Source organism: Salvelinus sp. IW2-2015, unplaced genomic scaffold (genome assembly GCF_002910315.2).
Source record: "Salvelinus sp. IW2-2015 unplaced genomic scaffold, ASM291031v2 Un_scaffold609, whole genome shotgun sequence".
NCBI classification, from domain to species: domain Eukaryota; kingdom Metazoa; phylum Chordata; class Actinopteri; order Salmoniformes; family Salmonidae; genus Salvelinus; species Salvelinus sp. IW2-2015.
In genome coordinates this window covers 326,561-343,040 of record NW_019942583.1, presented here as the reverse complement: position 1 = coordinate 343,040, position 16,480 = coordinate 326,561, and the positions used below count along the sequence as shown (strand labels likewise).

Genomic DNA, 16,480 nt, shown 5'->3' with positions numbered 1-16,480 from the left:
ACCTGCTCCCCCCGTAAACCTTGACACCTGGGCAACCGTGCCTCTTTCCTCGCCCAACATTTGCTCGCGGGCCTAATTATTAGTTGCCCTCGTGTTTCCATCGTACCGCAATGCCCCAGCCTGTGAAGTACGGGGCAATAGGTCCTGGGACCACCTACTTTGTCAGCTACTCGCCGTCCTACTAGTAGTGGATTCATTGTGATCCTATAGGTACGTGTGCGCTAATACTCAACGGATGATAGGACGGGCCATGCCCCATTGTTCTTAACCACCCCGGACTTATCTTTACCCTCCCAGTGCAACGTGTAATACCCTGACACGTCCCTCTTAAGGGTAACTGTGAGTGTGAAGGCCCGCGAAGAGGTCATGACCATGTCCTTGCCCTAGCTTCCCCGGTAATATCTCTACTACGAGCCCCTGTACAGTTCTTTTCGAGTCCGCCAGAATCGATTTCCATAAATAAAGATGCCGTCTAGCCCCATCTCTTGGTTTTCCCACCATTCTCGTCGTGGTCTTGCGTAGAGCTTGTTAGTTCCGCTGGGACATGGCTTGGGAAATGAGCATGACTGCTGGCCTCGACCCCCTCGTAATGTACACCTGCTAGCAGCTCCTTGATGGAGTCAATAGTCTCCCCTCCTGGTGTGCCTCCCCCGCTGTCAATACCCTGACACTGGAGCAACCGTATGGCCTCACCACCGTGTTAAACTACCTGCTCGTGGGACGAACCTTTGTGGCTAGAGGCCTGCCCCTGATGAAGCTCTGCTCGTCCCCCCTCCCTCTGCGGTTAGATTGACCCTGACAGCAGACCGTGCTCCTCCCCCGTAGTGAATTACCCTGACAGCTGGAGTGAAGCATAGAACCTGCTCTGCGCGCAGTCTTGCTCATGTACCTGTCGCTTAGCACCTTACCGTGCTAGGACTTGTTCCCCACCTGACTTGGCGTGGAGCAGTAGCCTCAATAACGACATGCTGTCCGCCCAGTGATGGAGAAACTAACTTTTCTGTCATAGAGAAGCAATGATATATTTTACCGTAGGCGCGCTCCCCTCATTGTATAAATATCAAAGTGCCTGTGTGTTGATACACTTAGACGTTATGTCTCACTGCGTCCTGGGCAAAATTAGACTGGTGAGGACGGGAACGGAAAGGCCAAGATTCAACAACAGGTAATTAATGTGGTAGAGATGCAGCAGTTGTGAAGGCGACAAAGTTTTTTGGTCAGAGTGACACCATAAAAGGGGATTTCACTAACATTAAAGGACATTTCCATAATAGTCTTGGTCTGTATTTCAAATCCGGAAACAATGACATGGCTAAAGTTGTAGCCTACATGAAAATCAGTGGCCTGACAAGGCAAACTGGTGGATGGATAAGTGTTCAGACTTTTAAATTTGGCATCTAGCGAGACAACCTGCCACTAGAGGGCACCATACTCGAGTCACATTTTATTATAATTGTGTGTTTAAAAATGCAAAAGGATAAATGCACAATGATTAATGATAACTTGGCTATATACACGTACCATTACTGTGTTGATGTGCAGGGGTACGGGGTAATTGAGGTAGATATGTACAGGATAAAGTGCCTAGGCAACAAATATAGATAAATTGTAATAGCAACGTATGTGATGAGTCATAAATTATTGCAATAAGGGTCATACAGATAGTCAGGGTAGCTATTGTTAACTATTTAACTATCTATACTGAACCAAAATATAAATGCAGCATGTACCGTGTTGGTCCTATGTTTCATGAGCTAAAAAAAGATACCAGACATTGTCCATATGCTCAAATAGATTATTTCTCTCAACTTTTGTTGCACAAATTTCTTAACATCCCTGTTAGTGAGCATTTCTCCTTTGCCAAGATAATCCATCACCTGACAAGTGTGGAATATCAAAAAGCTATTAAACAGCATGACCATTACACAGGTCAACCTTGTGCTGGGGACAAAAGGCCACACTAAATGTGCTGTGTTTTTCACACACAATGCCACAGATGTTCAAGTTTGAGGGAGAGTGCAATTGAGTGCTGACTGCAGAAATATATCACCAGAGCTGTTGGCCAGAGAATTTCATGTTCATTTCTGTACCATAAGCCGCCTCCCAGCGTTGTTTTAGAGAGTTTAGTAGTACGTTCAAACGGGCTCACAACCGCAGACCACATCTAACCACGCCAGCCCAGGGACCTCTTCACCTGCGGTATCGTTGAGACACCACCTGAACAGCTGATGGAACTGAGGAGTATATATGTCTAATAAGACCCTTTTGTGGGAAAAACTCAGTGGTGGGCCCGTACCTCCCAAGTCCACCCATGCTGCGCCCCTGACCAATCATGTGAAAGCCATAGATTAGGGCTTAATTATTTATTTCAATGGACTTGAGTTATTTATATTACAGTAACTCAGTCAAATCATTGAAATTGTTGCATGTTGCGTTTTTTATTTTTGTTCAGTATATTTAGCAGTCTTATGGCTTGAGGGCAGAAAGCTGTTCAGGTTCCTGTTGGTTCCGACTTGTGCATCGGTACCTCTTGCAGTGCGGTAGCAGAGAGTACAGGTCTATGAATTGGGTGGCTGGAATATTTGCCCATTTTTAGGGCTCCTCTGACACGGCCTGGTATAGAGGTCATAGATGGCAGTGAGCTCGGCCCCAGTGATGTACTGTGCCGTACCCACAACCCTCTGTAAGCGCCTTTCGGTCGGATGAACAAACAGTTGCCATACTACACAGGTGATGCAGCCAGTCAAGATGCTCTCAATGGTTAGGGCTGTAATAACTTTTGGGATCTGGAGCCCATGCTGAATCTTTCAGTCTCCTGAGGGGGAACAGGTTGTCGTGCCCTCTTCACGACTGTGTTGGTGTGTGTGGACCATGATAATTCCTTAGTATGTGGACACCAGGAACTTAAAGCTCTCGACCTGCTCCACTACAGCCCCGTCGATGTGGATGGGGCGTGCTCGGCCCTCCGTTTCTGTAGTCCACATCAGCTCCTTTTTCTTACTGATGTTTAGGGAGAGGTTGTTTTCCTGGCACCCACACGGCCAGGTCTCTCTGTGTTTTACCTACCCTTAACCACTGGGGCAGCCTGTCAGGAAGTCCAGATCCAGTTGCAGAGGGAGGTGTTCAATCCCAGTCCTTAGTTTTAGTGATGGAGTGTGGAGAGCACTATGTGGTTAACACTGACTGTAGTCAATGAACAACATGGGTGTTCTTATGTCCAGTGGAAAGGCCGTTGGATGTGGTATGAGATTTCATCATCTTTGGATCTGTTTGGGGTGGTATGCAAATTGATGTGGTCCAGGGTCTGGATGATGGTGTTGATGTAGACCATGACCAGCCTTTGTCATAGCACTTTACTGGCTACAGATTGAGTGCTACGGGCGGTACGTCATTTAGACAGGTTACCTTGGTGGTCTTGACACAGGACTGAAAACTCTATTGATAAACATTCTCACTAGAATCTCTCACGAAACATCTCACTGATAACATCTCACTGAAAGATCTCTCACGAAGACATCTCACTGATAAACATCTCACTCTCACTGAAGAACCCTCAAAAATATTGATACAACAGTAGCTAAGATTGGAGAGTCGTCCATAAATAAGCGCTGCTCTACCTTCTTACCAGCACTATTCAACAAGGCACGGTCCTAAGGCTCTAGTTTTGTCGCACCTGGACTACTGTCTTCAAGCTGGTGAAGAGGGACTTGGTCAATTGGGCTCCAGAACAGGGGCAAGCCCAAGTGAGGAGACAATGCACAAGAGCTGTCCTGTTTGAACTACTGGACACAGCTCGACACCCATGCATACCCTACAAACAAAAAATACACCTTATGGAACAGCAGGACTGGAAGCGAAAAACATAGGAACAGAACAATGCAACTACACACTACACATGGATTTTGTATTGTAGTATCGGTAGCTAGAGTAGTGGCCTGAAGGCACCACACTTAAGTGTGTATGAAATATTGTATGTTTTAAAAATTGTATCCAGTTTAGGTATACTAAACACGTCAACACCCTTGACTGTAGCAGGTGTCAGTAAACAGTCACCAAAACTCTGGATTATAAAACAGCCTAACCAAGCTCTGCTAGGGTGGTAAAATAGTCAGAGTGGGGTTCTCTCTTTGGGTATCTAAGTAGCTAGAAGCTAGCCAAACACTTGAGCCAGTTAGCAGTGGTCTTGGACTACCTTGTGAGGTCAAACACTGATTCACGTAACCGCCTAGTGCAATGCGTCCCAGTGTCGATGCTTTGACCACCGCTGCACCCCGAGACAATATGTTACACGACAACGTCGTCTGATACTACATCTCTGCAACGTCATTGAATTTTGGAATGGACATCTGACAACGCTCTGAATTATGAATGGACAAATCTGACAACGCTCTTACGAATGCATTACACGTTAAAATGATAGGACAATTGGACAACGCTCTAAATTTATGAATGGACCAATCTGACAACCTCTGAATTTACGAATGACAATCTGACAAGTGAATACGAGGACATTGAAACTTATTTTACCGGAATTGGGGAAACAATCTGACAACGCTCAAATTTTGTAATGGACAATCTGACAACGCTCTGAATTTACGAATGGACCAATCTGACAACGATCGACGATGCTCTCAACCTCTAATTACGAATGGACAATCTGGACAACGCTCTGAATTTCGATGGACAATCTGCAACGCTCTGAATCTACGAATGGACAATCTACGCTGATTACATGGACCATCTCCACGCATTAATCATATTAGCTGGCACATTACATCATGGCATCGCCGAAACGTCGATTCCTGCGACGATTCTGTTCGAAATTGACAGCCATAGACGACGCTCTATACGATGACTGACAACTCAATTGAATTACGTAGACGCCCTCAATGGCGAGCTGTGAACTCGTTCAACATTCCACAGAGCCTGAATTACCGAGAGACCTTCACCCAATCAACCTAATCTGAGTATTAAACCTCCAAAGTTATGAACACGTTACCTACTTCTACCTCTAATTTTGCACTAAGCTCGACCTTTTCGCCTCAAACACCACGAAGGGGAACAATAGGAAACCGATTCAACTACAGAGCTATTTGTTCTCATCCGAGCCAAACCTGACTGCCGAGATAGTGTATCGGTCGGTTTCATCCGTGTGGACCCTCAACAGTTGATACTGCAAACGTACAGAATTTATAGAAATATTGTAGCCGCCAGACGTGATCATCTCGTGAACGATGGTAATTTTACTACTTTAAAACAACACTCACGAGAACACACCGACTTGTTCTTGTTTCCCCAATTGCCTTACTTCGTGGTAATACACCTATATATCTTCAGCCAGCAATCAGGGTCATTTGCATACCGATTAGAAAACAATATTTTGCTTAGACCCAATTGAGGATCTTCTTATTCCATCATAAAAGCATGTCCAGTGTTAGCTTGTTAACCGAGTTGTCTCCATTGGGACACTAGTTGTCAAAACTAACGCACAGGAAGGCAACTAACTCATTCCGCTCGAGTGGGGGGAAAAAAACGTCACTTATTGGTCACTTTTCACAGCGTATCCTATAAGGCAATGGCCTAGCATACCTACAAATGGATGAACATATAAGAACAGCCTACAATTTCACTATTGTATCAAATAGGAAAGGACTATTGGCAAGGAGCACACTATTTTTAGACACGCGATGAGTTAAAAAAAAAAAACTTGCAATCGCCTCTAGCATGTACACATTCATACACAATAATAATAAATCATGGGAATTCGATCCGAAAAGTACCACAGCTTCGTCCCGACTGACTCCACGGCTTCAATGAAAATCCCGTACCTCAATTTATATGATTCACTGACTCTATTGGATCCAAATGTACTTTTATGTGACGTGTCTTAGAATTTATTCTCTATTTTGTTTATCTTTAGTCAAAATTGTCAAAAAATTAATATATAACTTACAAATTCTGTGAGACGTGAATCGTTAATTTGTATGTGTCTCATTCAAAGGTAAAAGCATTCCTTTTAGCATTATACACCGAAGTAGTAATGCTCTCGTGGCTACCTCGACATATATATACCAACATACACACAAGCCTACACCTAGCTCTATCACGTGCACTCGTGCATGATCGACAGAAATAACACAGTGGCGAGAGAGATCATCGTTATTTATTTGTCTATTGTTCTGTGTGGAATCACTTATATATACTTCTCGTACATTAATGATATGATGCATTATTGGCCAACATTCTAATTCGTTCCATTCTAGTTCCCATTTATGCATTATGTGCAATCACTGAGACAAGTGATTGGACAAGTAGTAAGCCAAGCCTTTTTCGTTTGCAAAAATGACGAGGCCTTACATCAGTCTTACATGAAAAAACATCGGCCTGTTACCACGGCCGTATTAACGTCTGATCTGAACATCTATTCTGAAGAGGATGGATGCAGTGGAAGCTCAGACCCTGACAAACAGTCTTGGTGAGGATGGATGCAGTGGGGAAGCTCAGACTCCTGACAACCAGTCTGGCTGAGGATGGATGCAGTGGAAGCTCAGACCCTGACAACAGTCTTGAAGGGATTGGATGTTGGTGGGATGGCTCAGACCCTGACAGCAGTCGGAAGAGGATGGATGCAGCGGGAAGCTCAGACCCTGAACAACAGTCGGGATGAGATGGCATCGAGCCGGGAAGCTCAGACCCTGGACAACAGTCTTGAGAGGATGGAATGAGCCGGGATGCTCAGACCCTGAACAACAGTCTGAAGAGGATGGATGAGCCGGGATGCTTCGACCCTGACACAGTCTGGAGAGGATGGATGCGTGGAACTCAGACCCTGACAACAGTCTGAAAGAGGAGTGGTTGACGGAAGCTCAGACCCTGACAACAGTCTGATGAGTATGATGCGGCGGTGAAGCTCAGACCCTGACAAACAGTCTTTGATGAGACGATGCACAGCGGGAAGCCTCAACCCTTGACAAACAGTCTTGATGAGATGGATCGGCGCGGACAGCTTCAGACCCTGACAATCAGTCTGATGAGGTATCGGATCGGTGGGAAGCTTCCGACCCGACAAACAGTCTGAAGAGGATGCGATGACCGGAAGCTCCGGACCCCGACAAACCAGTCTGAGAGATGGTGAGCTGGGAAGCTCCGACCCCGACAAAGTCTTGATGAGTATGGATTGAGTCGGGAAGCTCCGACCCGTAATACCCTGACACTGGAGCAACCTGCCTCCCCCGTAATACCCTGACACTGGAGCAACCTGCCTCCCCCGTAATACCCTGACACTGGAGCAGATGACAGGAAAATAAAAACTTGCACTAGTCATTATAGGTTCTCAGTGTAGTAATTGATTTTGTAGTAATGCGTTTGTTTTCCCTGTCTATTCTGCAGTAATTCAGTCCCTGATTGCGTTGGTGAACGACCCCCAGCCAGAGCACCCCCTGAGGGCAGACTTAGCAGAAGAATACTCAAAGGACCGGAAAAAATTCTTTAAGAACGCAGAAGAGTTTACAAAGAAACATGGAGAAAAGAGACCAATGGACTGATTACCTGACCAGTGTGTAGCCCTTTCTCTCTCCCTTCCTCACCCCCACAACCAAATGTATGTCCTTTCCCTTCTCTCTGTACCTTCCCTCACTCTCTCCTCCCCATCTCCCCACACATCCTCTCCTCCATTCTTTCCTCACACATACATGTCATCCTAGCAGCCCAGGAGCAACCTCGCTCCGGCGCCTGGCTGCAGCCTCGCCCCAGCCTACCCTTTACGCAGGACCCTGGATCAGACAGGTTTCTCCTCCTGGTGAGAGTTGGAGGCCGTTACTAACTTTCTACTATTTTCTTAAATTAACATGAAAAAGACAGGAAAACATAAATGGTTAGAGTACTCCCATGTTAAAGATGGTGAACTAAGGAGGGGGGAAAAGTAGAAGGAAATGATAAAAATAAAAATCCTGTGTTTTAGTTTTGCTGTTTGTTTAAAAAGAGGAAGAACAAGAAATCACAGCTTGAGTACCGTATGCATCTTGTGGTAGCACTAATTTGTGGAAGGAGATTTTTTCTGACAGAATGAAAAGTTGTGGTTCTGCTTTTCTTATTTTCTGTTTCCTGTTCTCTAGTCTCACCTTGGTCTGTCACACCCCAAAATGAAATGTTAGCTAGGCCCTGGAAGTATGTGCTGAAATGTTTTCCTTTTGACTTCTCTGCTTCTGTAGTTGCACTGTATTCTGTGGAACAAGCCCTCATCGTTGTCCATCCCCTCAGTTTGGAGCCAGTCCACTGAGCAGACTGAAACAAAATGGCAACCGATTTAATAAGCCAATATTGTCATCAGTTACAAGTGTAATTCATTGACTGGTTGATAATTGTCTCTGTTTTATTCTCCCCGCTGGTCCAAAATGACTTTTTAGGATTGGAAAACGGAAGAATACTCATAATGTACTTCAGTTTCCATTATTTTCTGTTTTATGAGGATGCTCCTCTTTGCATTGGACATATTTTCTCCATTTGTATTCTGAGACCTCCTTCTGAACCAAAAGCATTTATCTCCCTCTGTGTTTTATAAGGCGGCTGTATACCCCACCCACTGTAGTTCTGACTCCTCACATTTAGCTGTACGTCTACTATCCAGTCTGTTGGCTGTAAGTCTACTCTCCAGTCAGCTCATCATCGTCACTCCCACCCGTATTGTCAAACGGAACATACACATTTCAAAATCGGAACCCCACCGCCTTTCTCTCGACATAAATATAATCTTGTCACCGTGAACCAAATCTTATTTGTCATCACGAGAGACCAACACACATGTATATCTGAGTGGCCGATATAGCCACTGGAACAGAACAGCCCCCCCCCCCCCCCCCCCCCCCCCCCCAAGGTCTTAGTGAAGGGTCAGACCTGATTGGGGCAATGCCAGAGGACTGAAGTTGAGTCCAAAATGACACCCTATTCCCTTTATAGGGTTCTGGCCAAATTGTAGGGCACTTATGTGCTGTGTTCATACACAGTGCGCTATATAGGGAATAGGGCTCTGGACTATAGTAGTGCGCTATATAGGGTTCTGGTCTATAGTAGTGCGCTATATAGGGAATAGGGTGCCATTGTTTAACACAGACTTATTTTACCTCACAGTGACAGTGGTCCTATGTAACAGGTACCTTACACTGAGCTGGGAGAGGTCTGTCTGCCAGTAGGTTGTAACAGCTGTGTGATTCAGTCCAATGTTTCATAATAAAGATGGCTAACCATTTGGTCCCATTGTCTGGCTGCTGTGAGCTTGTTCCTGTGGCTGGGTGAATGACTGCTGGGAGCTTGTATCTGGCTGCTGTGAGCTTGTTCCTGTGGCTGGGTGAATGACTGCTGGGAGCTTGTGTCTGGCTGCTGTGAGCTTGTCCCTGTGGCTGGGTGAATGACTGCTGGGAGCTTGTCTGTCTGGCTGCTGTGAGCTTGTCCCTGAGGCTGGGTGAATAAATGTGTTGGGAATGGGAACACTTTTTTAAAATGTTAGTTTTAGAGGGACGGTCCTATTGTTTAATAAAGTGTGTGTTTTAAATAATTTTCAACTGCAGTCCCTGGGCAAGATATACTGTAGACGTGAAGGGGAAAGGCAAGATTCAACAACAGGTAAGTTAATGTGTAGAGATGCAGCAGTTGTGAAGGCGGGACAAAGTTTTTGGTCAGAGTGACACCATAGAAAGGGATTTCACTATACATTAAAGGACATTTCCATAATAGTCTGGTCTGTATTTCAAATCCGGAAACAATGGACATGGCTMAAAGTTGTAGCCTACATGAAAATCAGTGGCCTGACAAGGCAAACTGTGGATGGGATAGTGTTCAGACTTTTAAATTTGGCATCTAGCGAGACAACCTGCCACTAGAGGGCACCATACTCGAGTCACATTTTATTTAATTGTGTGTAAAATGCAAAAGGAATAAATGCACAATGATTAATGATAACTTGGCTATATACACGGTACCATTACTGTGTTGATGTGCAGGGGTACGGGGTAATTGAGGTAGATATGTACAGATAAAGTGCCTAGGCAACAATATAGATAAATTGTAATAGCAACGTATGTGATGAGTCATAAATTATTGCAATAAGGGTCAATACAGATAGTCAGGGTAGCTATTGGTTAACTATTTAACTATCTATACTGAACCAAAATATAAATGCAGCATGTACCGTGTTGGTCCTATGTTTCATGAGCTGAAATAAAAGATACCAGACATTGTCCATATGCTCAAATAGATTATTTCTCTCAACTTTTGTGCACAAATTTCTTAACATCCCTGTTAGTGAGCATTTCTCCTTTGCCAAGATAATCCATCCACCTGACAAGTGTGGAATATCAAAAAGCTTATTAAACAGCATGACCATTACACAGGTCAACCTTGTGCTGGGGACAAAAGGCCACACTAAAATGTGCTGTTTTTTCACACACAATGCCACAGATGTCTCAAGTTTTGAGGGAGAGTGCAATTGGCATGCTGACTGCAGAAATATCCACCAGAGCTGTTGCCAGAGAATTTCATGTTCATTTCTGTACCATAAGCCGCCTCCCAGCGTTGTTTTAGAGAGTTTAGTAGTACGTCCAAACGGCCTCACAACCGCAGACCACATCTAACCACGCCAGCCCAGGGACCTCTTCACCTGCGGTATCGTCTGAGACCAGCCACCTGAACAGCTGATGGAACTGAGGAGTATATATGTCTAATAAAGCCCTTTTGTGGGGAAAAACTCAGTGGGTGGGCCCGTACCCTCCCAAGTCCACCCATGGCTGCGCCCCTGACCAATCATGTGAAAGCCATAGATTAGGGCTTAATTAATTTATTTCAATGGACTTGAGTTATTTATATTACAGTAACTCAGTCAAATCATTGAAATTGTTGCATGTTGCGTTTTTATTTTTGTTCAGTATATTTAGCAGTCTTATGGCTTGAGGGCAGAAGCTGTTCAGGTTCCTGTTGGTTCCAGACTTGGTGCATCGGTACCTCTTGCAGTGCGGTAGCAGAGAGAACAGGTCTATGAATTGGGTGGCTGGAATATTTGCCCATTTTTAGGGCCTTCCTCTGACACGGCCTGGTATAGAGGTCATAGATGGCAGTGAGCTCGGCCCCAGTGATGTACTGTGCCGTACCCACAACCCTCTGTAGCGCCTTGCGGTCGGATGACAAACAGTTACCATACTACACAGGTGATGCAGCCAGTCAAGATGCTCTCAATGGTTAGGGCTGTATAACTTTTTGAGGATCTGGAGCCCATGCTGAATCTTTTCAGTCTCCTGAGGGGGAACAGGTGTTGTCGTGCCCTCTTCACGACTGTGTTGGTGTGTGTGGACCATGATAATTCCTTAGTGATGTGGACACCGAGGAACTTAAAGCTCTCGACCTGCTCCACTACAGCCCCGTCGATGTGGATGGGGGCGTGCTCGGCCCTCCGTTTCCTGTAGTCCACAATCAGCTCCTTTTTCTTACTGATGTTGAGGGAGAGGTTGTTGTCCTGGCACCACACTGCCAGYTCTCTCTGTGTTGTTACCTACCCTTACCAACTGGGGGCAGCCTGTCAGGAAGTCCAGGATCCAGTTGCAGAGGGAGGTGTTCAATCCCAGGGTCCTTAGTTTAGTGATGAGTGTGGAGGGCACTATGGTGTTGAACACTGAGCTGTAGTCAATGAACATACATGGGTGTTCCTTATGTCCAGATGGGAAAGGGCCGTTTGGAGTGGTATTGAGATTTCATCATCTTTGGATCTGTTGGGGTGGTATGCAAATTGGAGTGGGTCCAGGGTCTGGGATGATGMTGTTGATGTGAGSCATGACCAGCCTTTCATAGCACTTCATGGCTACAGATGTGAGTGCTACGGGGCGGTAGTCATTTAGACAGGTTACCTTGGTGGTCTTGGACACAGGGACTGAAAACCTCTCATTGATAACATCTCACTGAAGATCTCTCACTGAAGACATCTCACTGATAACATCTCACTGAAGATCTCTCACTGAAGACATCTCACTGATAACATCTCATTCTCACTGAAGACCTCTCAAAACATATTGATACAACAGTAGCTAAGATTGGGAGAAGTCTGTCCATAATAAAGCGCTGCTCTACCTTCTTACCAGCACTATCAACAAGGCAGGTCCTAGAGGCTCTAGTTTTGTCGCACCTGGACTACTGTTCAGCTGTGTGGAAGAGGGACTTGGATCAATTGGCTCAGAACAGGGCAGCCCAAAGTGGAGGAGACAATGCACCAAGAGCTGTCTGTTTGAACTACTGGTACACAGCTCGGACACCCATGCATACCCTACAAGACAAAAAATACACCTTATGGAACAGCAGGGACTGTGAAGCAAAAAAAACATAGGAACAGACACATGCATACACACACGTACACATGGATTTTGTATTGTAGATATGCGGTAGTAGAGTAGTGGCCTGAAGGCACACACTTAATGTGTTGTGAATATATTGTAATGTTTTAAAAATTGTATCCAGTTTAGTATACTAACACTCAACACCCCTTGACTGTAGCAGGTGTCAGTAAACAGTCACCAAAACTCTGGATTATAAAACAGCCTAACCAGCTCTGCTAGGGTGAGTAAAATGGTCAGAGTGAGGTGTTCTCTCATTTGTATCTGGAAGTAGCTAGCAAGCTAGCCAACATTAGCCAGTTAGCTTGGGTGCTTGACTACCGTTGTGAGGTCAGAACACTGATCAACCGTACTCGGCCAGAGCGTCCAGTGTGCGCTCTGAACGCTCAGAGAGCGAAACTCTCTGATTTTACTAACGGACAATCTGACAACGCTCTGAATTTATGAATGGACAATCTGACAACGCTCTGAATTTATGAATGGACAATCTGACAACGCTCTGAATTTACGAATGGACAATCTGACAACGCTCTAAATTTATGAATGGACAATCTGACAACGCTCTGAATTTACGAATGGACAATCTGACAACGCTCTGAATTTACGAATGGACAATCTGGCAACGCTCTGAATTTACGAATGGACAATCTGACAACGCTCTGAATTTACGAATGGACAATCTGACAACGCTCTGAATTTATGAATGGACAATCTGACAACGCTCTGAATTTACGAATGGACAATCTGACAACGCTCTGAATTTACGAATGGACAATCTGACAACGCTCTGAATTTACGAACGCCCATAGCGCACTGTGACATTCCAGATTGAATTTACGAACACACCCTCAATGTAATGTATCTGTAGTCTATTAAACGTCACAAATGAGCTATGAAAGTAAAACACGTAGCCTACTTTACTACATCTAATTTTGGCCAGCTCTGTCGCTTATTTCGCCAAGGAGGCGTTAACCAGAAGGGACACATTAGAAACGATTCAAACTACAGAGCTATTTTGTTCCCACCCGAGCAACACTGAGCTGAGCCGCAACAATGTATCGGTGTTCAATTCGCCGGTTTTGTGACACCTCAACAGTGGACTCAAACGTACAGAATTTATAGAAATATTGTAGCCGCCAGACGTGATCATCTCGTGAACGATGTAGATTATTACTACTTTAAAACACTCACGAGAACACACCGACTTGTTCTTGTTGTCCCCAATTGCCTTACTTCGTGGTAATTACACCTATATGATTTCAGTCAGCGAATCAGGTCATTTGCATATCCGGATTAGAAAACAAATATTTTGRTTAGCCCCATTGAGGATCTTCTTATTGATCCATAAAAGCATGTCCCGATGTTAGCCGATGTTAACCGATTGTCTGCCGATTGGACAGCTAGTTGTCAAACTAACGCACAGGAAGGCAACTGAACTCATTCCGCTCAGAGTGGGGGGAAAAAACGTCACTATGGTCACTTTCACAGCCTAATCCTATAGAGGCAATGGCCCTAGCATACCTACAAATGGATGAACATATAAGAAACAGGCCTACAATTGTCACTTATTGTATCAAATAGGAAAGACTATTGCAAGGGAGCACACTATTTTTAGACACGCGATGAGTTAAAAAAAAAAAACTGCAATCTGCCTCTAGCATACACATCATACACAATAATAATAAATCATGGAATTCGATCGAAAAAGTACACAGCTCGTCCGACTGACTCACGGCTGCAATGAAATCCGTAACCTAATTTTATGGATTCACGTGACCTCTATTGGATCAAAATGGTACTTTTATGTGACGTGTCTTAGAATTTATTTCTCTATTTTTTTTTCTTTAGTCAAATGTAAAATATTTGAGTAAATAATTATGTGTAATTGATGCTATATTCAAGGTATAAGCTATAATGCGGTGGGCTACCACATGGCTGTTGGTCCATCCCTATAGCCAAAGCCTACACCTATTTAAACAAAGACTGATCATCACAGAAATAAAACATTCAGAAATCTTAATCATATTTATTTGTTTCTATGTTCTGTGAATGACTTATTTTCTTCTCAATGACATAATGGATGATGCATAATTGGCCAACATTCTAATTCTTTCATTCTATTGTTCCCATTATGCATTTGTGCAATCACTGAGACAAGTGATTGGACAAGTAGTAAGCCAAGCCTTTTTCGTTTGCAAAAAATGACGAGGCCTACATAGTCTACATTGAAAAAACATCAGGCCTGTTACAGGCCGTTATAACGTCTGGATTCTGAACATCTATTCTGAAGAGGATGGATGCAGTGGGAAGCTCAGACCCTGACAACAGTCTGGTGAGGATGGATGCAGTGGGAAGCTCAGACCCTGACAACAGTCTGGTGAGGATGGATGCAGTGGGAAGCTCAGACCCTGACAACAGTCTGAAGAGGATGGATGTGGTGGGATGCTCAGACCCTGACAGCAGTCTGAAGAGGATGGATGCAGCGGGAAGCTCAGACCCTGACAACAGTCTGATGAGGACGGATGCAGCGGGAAGCTCAGACCCTGACAACAGTCTGATGAGGATGGATGCGGCGGGAAGCTCAGACCCTGACAACAGTCTGATGAGGATGGATGCGGTGGGAAGCTCCGACCCCGACAACAGTCTGAAGAGGATGGATGAGCCGGGAAGCTCCGACCCCGACAACAGTCTGAAGAGGATGGATGAGCTGGGAAGCTCCGACCCCGACAACAGTCTGATGAGGATGGATGAGCCGGGAAGCTCCGACCCCGACAACAATCTGAAGAGGATGGATGAGCTGGGAAGCTCCGACCCCGACAACAGTCTGATGAGGATGGATGAGCCGGGAAGCTCCGACCCCGACAACAGTCAAGGTTATTCTCTCATATCAGAATGTGACCTCTTCAGAAATCTAAAACTGTTGGACCAGGACCAGGAATGGATGTCAGATGAAGACACGGTTCTGTTCAGCAGAACCTCAGGCTCCTCTTCCCAAGCCCTGTCATCCATTGTCAGTCTCTGCGACCCCATGGCTCAGTACCTGAATGAGGAATTCAAAGCTTTCCTTGAGAGAAGAGGGACCTACAAGGAGCTAGAGATGGTAGTTTCCAAAGTCCTGCTGAAACTTCTCCAGGCCAGAAAAGCAGACGGGGCCCCGCTGTTTATCAGCTCTACACCTGATAACTCTGCCCTCCGTGATCAGAAGAAGACATCAACGTTAGACAAGGAGATGAATGTATCTCCATTGAATGTAACTGCTGCTGGCCCTTTGGCGGTTGACGCCTCTCCATCACCCACACCTAAATATGTTGTGATCTCTTTGGTCGAAGGACTTGACCTGGACCCCTCGACCAATCAGTGCACAGGAAACATGAAAGAGATACCAGAGGAGCAGTCGTCAACCATTCTGAGGACGGAGCAACAGGACTGGCTGAATAAGATGACCTTTGACACCCATGCCGATGCAAAGGCAGAATACATTAACCCTGAGCTTTTCAACAAAAAGGTAAGTGCGCACGTGTGTGTGTGTAGGGATTGACATTTAAACTAGAATCATTAATTGAAACAATATCCCCCGCGCGTGTCTGTTTTGGTAAAAAGGCTGAGGGACGGGCCTGGAGAAATGTAACCACTTCCAAATTCATAGACAGAGCTATGGATGCAAGGACTGACCATCCATGATATCAACATGATACAATTTCTGGAGGTTATATAGTGTTTGTTTAGATTTACATCGTTTACAAACATTGGAGTAAAACTAGCTTATATGTTGGGTTCTGATGGGGACAGTTGAATTAAACTCATGAAGCATTCAGAAGGTCTATTCTTCAAGAGTATATGGGTCATTCCATATCCGCGAATTGAATGCCTTTGCGTCCCTTCGATAGTGTTATTAGAAATGTTGCACAAATATTGCATTTTTAAACACCTGCTATATTAAATTAAGTACCATMTAATATAGACCAGATGGAAAATTCAATGAATCAGATTTTCTTTATATATGAATAAAGACTTGCTAAAGAGCCATAATTCAGCATTTTAAAATGTCCATCCTCTGTGACTTTTACTATTTAACCCACTTAACCCTAAAGTTTGTTGAAGTTTTGACTCTC

General features: G+C 44.7%; 1 protein-coding gene across 1 annotated transcript in view; it reads left to right on the top strand.

Moving 5' to 3' along the window:
• Window positions 1-8,854, top strand: part of LOC112068615 (ubiquitin-conjugating enzyme E2 L3) — a 16,882-nt gene extending 8,028 nt beyond the window's left edge. Inside the window, exon 4 of the mRNA XM_024135792.2 lies at window positions 7,390-8,854. Within this exon, the coding sequence (XP_023991560.1) occupies window positions 7,390-7,544 (155 nt within the window). The 3' untranslated portion in view covers window positions 7,545-8,854. The remainder of the gene's footprint in view (window positions 1-7,389) is intronic.
• The last annotated feature ends 7,626 nt before the right edge of the window (window positions 8,855-16,480 follow it).